The sequence below is a fragment of the Arachis ipaensis genome, chromosome B09 (genome assembly GCF_000816755.2).
Source record: "Arachis ipaensis cultivar K30076 chromosome B09, Araip1.1, whole genome shotgun sequence".
Lineage (NCBI taxonomy): Eukaryota > Viridiplantae > Streptophyta > Magnoliopsida > Fabales > Fabaceae > Arachis > Arachis ipaensis.
In genome coordinates, this window is record NC_029793.2 from 1,891,269 (window position 1) to 1,896,011 (window position 4,743).

The window sequence follows — 4,743 nt, forward strand, 5'->3', positions numbered from 1 at the left end:
AATCATACACATAAGAAATAAAAAATGTAGAAATTTAGGTGCAGTCGATTTTACGTGAAGTTGATATATAAGAACTGTTAGATAATTTGACTAATTTGACTAAATTTTTATCTAACGACTCTCAGATATCAACTTCACATAAAAGTCGATTTCACCTAAATTTTCACCAATTAAAAATACTAGAAGTATGGTAAAATCAAGAGATTAGATCAATCAATAAAAGATCAATATATAAAGGCATGTTCCTTTGAGATTATACTAATGCAGTAATATATAATTAGTTATTTGTATACATTTTTTATATTTATTAGCATATTAAATTTAAGCTTAAGCTTAATTATGTAGCATATATAATAGTAGTAAATTAAATTATAAAAGAGGATGTAAATTCTACAAGTATTGTAGTGTGCAGGGTAAACATAATGGGGGAGTGGTGAACATAAGGTGGGAAGGATGGGGAGTGGTGGGAGACTGACAGGTTACCGGCTGCAGGGAGATGTCGGGGGAGGAGAGGCAGCAACGGCGCACAGAGCTGTCAAGGGCAGGCGCATGCGAAGTGACCGGAGAAGGGAACAGCAGGTCACCAGGTGATATGTAGGATGGTCCGGCAGATATCCCACATTCACCTCGATATCCCACACAACAACACCTGCCTGCACGCCCATCCACCATTTTCCACATTTATTTTTTAATTTCGATTTTTTAAATTTTAAATTTTTATTTTAGAAAATAAAATATAATTTTTTTATTTTTAAATAATTTTTTTATATTTTTTTGTCTTATTTATAAAATAAATAATAAGAGATCACATTTTATTTAAAAAATAAATTTTAAAAGATCCAGATCTTTATTTTTTAACTTAAGCCATATTTTTAAAGTATAATATTTTTTTTGTATATTTAATGTATTGAGAAACCTTTTAAATAAGTTTTAGAAAGTATTTTCTTTTAGATGATGTTAACAAACACATTTAAGATTTACCTTAAAATAATTATGTTAAGAGTAAAACACAAAAATAAACTAAATACAATTTTAAATTACACAAATTATTCAAATTAAAAATCGTTATATTAATCTTCCAAATAAAAGTCACCATGTAAATCGAACGAGGCTTATTCAATTTGATTAAGGAACTCAAAAACAAGCTTCAATTATAAATGTATGTGTTAAAATAGTCTTGTTTAATTAAGAGTTTATCTATTTTGTGCTTTAAGAATATATATTAAAGTTATAAATTAAAATTTTTTTATTAAAAATTTAAATTTTTAATGCATTTATTTGGTATTCATTAAATAAAAATATTTAAATTAACTTTTGATATGATATAAAAAGAAATTAAAATTCAATTATTAAAAATATTTTTAGCTTAACTTGAGTAGAAGATAGTTGTATTTATTACCATTGTGTTTAGGAAATCGATAAATTAATGGAAGAAAGAGAAGAATAATTAATGTGGTGGAAATGGAATTGAAGGCTTTAAATATGAGTGGTATTCCCGCGGCAAACACAAACACAAACACAAACCTTTCTTTTCCAACAAATACACCTTTGCCTTTGCTCTTTGTGTACTGTGCAGTGTTCGTTCCACTCTTAATTAACAATTTATCTCAAACTTTTTTTTTCTCTTCCTCTCTCCATTGCCACTCTTATCATCAATAATATAAAGTGTGATTTCTTTACTTTGGTGTTGTGTTGTGTGGAGTGAATTGATCATCAGCCAAAACGGGTCTCCCTCTCTGGATGCTTGGTTTGGGTGCGGACCTCTTGTGGGCCGACATGAACCGTCTTCTTGCTTTTCTCTTCCACCAGGTAATATTTTTCGGTGCAGTTAACTGATAGTTGAGAGTAGTTAAATGATTTGATAAATTTGACTAAATTATTATTTAACTTCTCTCAACTATCAATGAAATTAACTTAACCAGTTTCTGTTAGTGTTACAAGTATGAGGAGTGTTAAAGTTAGTCCCACATCTAAGAAAGTAAGGAAGAGTGAGGAATTTATAAGATGAAAAACTCATTAACTTACTATCTTAAGATTTTGAGTTGGATGTGGTGTCTTCTCATCTTATGTTATTTCACTTGATTCTTCCACGAAATCTGATCGACAGCTCTCCACGGTTGGCCCAAAGTTTCTACCTAAAATCATTTAATGTTATATTTTTTGGATTAAAATTATTAGACATATTTTTATTTAATATGTATTTAAAGTATTACTAACAATGTATTTTTAAATACATTAAAAATGATATTTATTTATTCGTAAGAAATGTTGTGGTAGCCAATGAGTAATAGCTCAAATGGCATAGTCTTCCCATACTCAATTAAAAAGTTGCGGGTTCGAGTCTCCTATCTTTAGTAAAAAAAAAAAAAAGAAATGTTGTGGTAATTATTTATTAAATTATGATGCATGAGAACAGGGAGTATTGGATGAGCAATTCTTGCAGCTTCAGCAGTTGCAGGATGAGACGTCTCCAAACTTTGTCTCCGAAGTAGTGAACATTTACTTTCATGAATCGGAAAAGCTTCTAAGGAATCTGAGAGGGTTGTTAATGGAAAGAGAGTTTTCAGATTACAAGAAAATGGGAATCCATTTGAATCAATTAATGGGAAGCAGCTCAAGCATTGGCGCCAAGAGAGTCACCAATGTTTGTCTTGCCTTTCGTGCTGCCACTGATCACAGTAACCGTTCTGGGTTAGTTAGTTAGTTAATTAATTAATTAGTTAGTTAATTACATCCTCAATTTCAACATTTCTCTATCCATTCTTATTATTACTTCATCATATATTCTAGTATTTTCTTCAAGTCAAAATAATCATTGTTTTGACTTTTTTTTTTTCCTTACTGCATTCAATGTATCTAAAGGGCAATTATTTTAAAACAAAGAAATTTATGTACAATTTTTTGTGTAAACCGCTTTTCATGCATAAATTGAATAACTTAAATCATAATTTTTTATGCATGCTAACTAGAAGAAATTATTTCACCCATATTCATTATTTTTTGTGTTATACTAAATAGTAACAAAATATGAAAATAAAATATTTTTGTGTTCCTGCCAAGCTTTCTTCATATTTTAACTGAAATTTGCTAATTTAATTAGGGTTTAATTAATGTGAAAATTCAGGTGCAGTCAACTTCACGTGAGGTTGATAGTTGAGAGCCGTTAGATGAAAATTTAGTCAAATCAATCAAATCATCTAACGGCTCTCAACTATCAACTTCACGTGAAATCGACTGCACTTTAGTTTTCACCTTTAATTAATAATTGTTGTCTAATAATAATTAATTTTTACCCGATTATTGCAGATGTTTGCGAGCGCTGGAGATGCTTGAGCATGAATATTGCTATCTCAAGAATAAATTACATGAATTATTCCAAGTAAATTAAAGTTGCACTATAATAATAACTTATATTAAATTAAAGGTGAAAACTCAAGTGAAGTCGACTTCACGTGAAGTTGATATCTGAGAGCAGTTAGATGAAAATTTAGTCAAATCAGTCAAATCATCTAACGGCTCTCGTTATCAACTTCACGTAAAGTCAACTGCACCTGAATTTCCACCTAAATTAAATTATTGTGCACTAAAGTAAATTTGATGGTAATAATGTTAATTAATGAACAGATTGAACAGCAACGTGCATTGGCAGCAGGAGTAAGGTACCCGGTGCAGAATAATTAACAAAGCAAATCAAAGAAGGGATATGATTGGATTCAAACTAGGACTTTTTTTTCTTTTCTTTTCTTTTCTTTTTTCCTTTTTTTTTTTTTAATTTTATTTTTCCATTCCCATGCATATGGTTTTGTTACTTTGTAATGGAAAAACCGTGAAAGGCATGTCTTTCCGATTTTAGAGAAACCAAGTCACACAAAACTTTTATAGTTGGTTAGTAGGGAATAGGAAAAAGGGTTAAATCAAAAATCACCAACTTTAATTTGGCATTTTGGATTCTCTCATTGATCTCATGAATGAACGTAGTACCTAGAATCTATCGTGCTATTATTCACTACATATATGCTTCGCTTTAAGCATGTTAACTTTAATGAAAGTTGGTAGTCTTTACATGTTTTCTATTTATAGAAACTATGCTCTGCTTTGTATCTTAGCTAGATTTATATTCATTAACCAATCAAGGGAACCAAAATAGAATTCTTTTTCAATTTTTAGATGGTATACGTGGATTGTTAACATTACACATATTACTAGTCATAAAGTTTGTAGAGTAATTAAACCCGTGATCACTACTAATATTACACTATAACGAAATTGGCAAACAAAATAATATATTCATATCAAATCATAATAAAAGCACAAATAAATTAAATTCATTATACATAAAAAAGCATATATAGTACATTTTTGAAATCATGCGTAGCTAGCTAACACAAAAATTATTAGGGATATGTTTCGTTTCACTTTCTATTTTTGATATTCGGTTAAAAATGGTATTTTTTGGATTATCAAATGTGATACCGTTTAATTTAAGATAAAAAAATCGATTTTTTTAATTTTTGTACCTTCTGAAATTTTAAAGTATAAAAATCGAACCCTTCAAATGTTCTGAAATCAAACTGTTCGATTTCTCTTTCAAAAAAATTAGGTATCGAAATTAGAGTCTCTAATTTATGTATTTTCTATCATTTTTAAAAATACAAAAAATTACAATATTTAAGCATATCACTCGTTTGTTTTACTTCCATAAAAAAAATTAGCCGTTTAGTTAGTTTATGTTTTAATTTTTAC

General features: G+C 29.0%; 1 protein-coding gene across 2 annotated transcripts; it reads left to right on the plus strand.

Moving 5' to 3' along the window:
• LOC107616883 (pseudo histidine-containing phosphotransfer protein 6-like) lies at positions 1,439-3,941 on the plus strand. 2 transcript variants are annotated; one of them, XM_021111378.1, is made up of 4 exons: positions 1,439-1,809; positions 2,417-2,691; positions 3,307-3,389; positions 3,625-3,941. In XM_021111378.1, the coding sequence occupies exons 1-3, from the start codon at positions 1,741-1,743 to the stop codon at positions 3,386-3,388; spliced, it is 426 nt and encodes a 141-aa protein (XP_020967037.1). In that variant the 5' UTR covers positions 1,439-1,740; the 3' UTR covers position 3,389; positions 3,625-3,941. The 2 variants fall into 2 exon arrangements, with proteins under 2 accessions (XP_020967037.1, XP_016174257.1); XM_016318771.2 differs by having other exon boundaries at positions 1,442-1,809; positions 3,307-3,379.

Excerpts from the sequence above, each read along its gene's own strand:
- LOC107616883 (XM_016318771.2), top strand. The coding sequence starts at position 1,741 with ATGCTTGGTTTGGGTGCGGACCTCTTGTGGGCCGACATGAACCGTCTT. Across the intron at positions 1,810-2,416 it reads TTGCTTTTCTCTTCCACCAG|GGAGTATTGGATGAGCAATT; the intron begins GTAATATTTTTC and ends GCATGAGAACAG. Across the intron at positions 2,692-3,306 it reads GATCACAGTAACCGTTCTGG|ATGTTTGCGAGCGCTGGAGA; the intron begins GTTAGTTAGTTA and ends CGATTATTGCAG.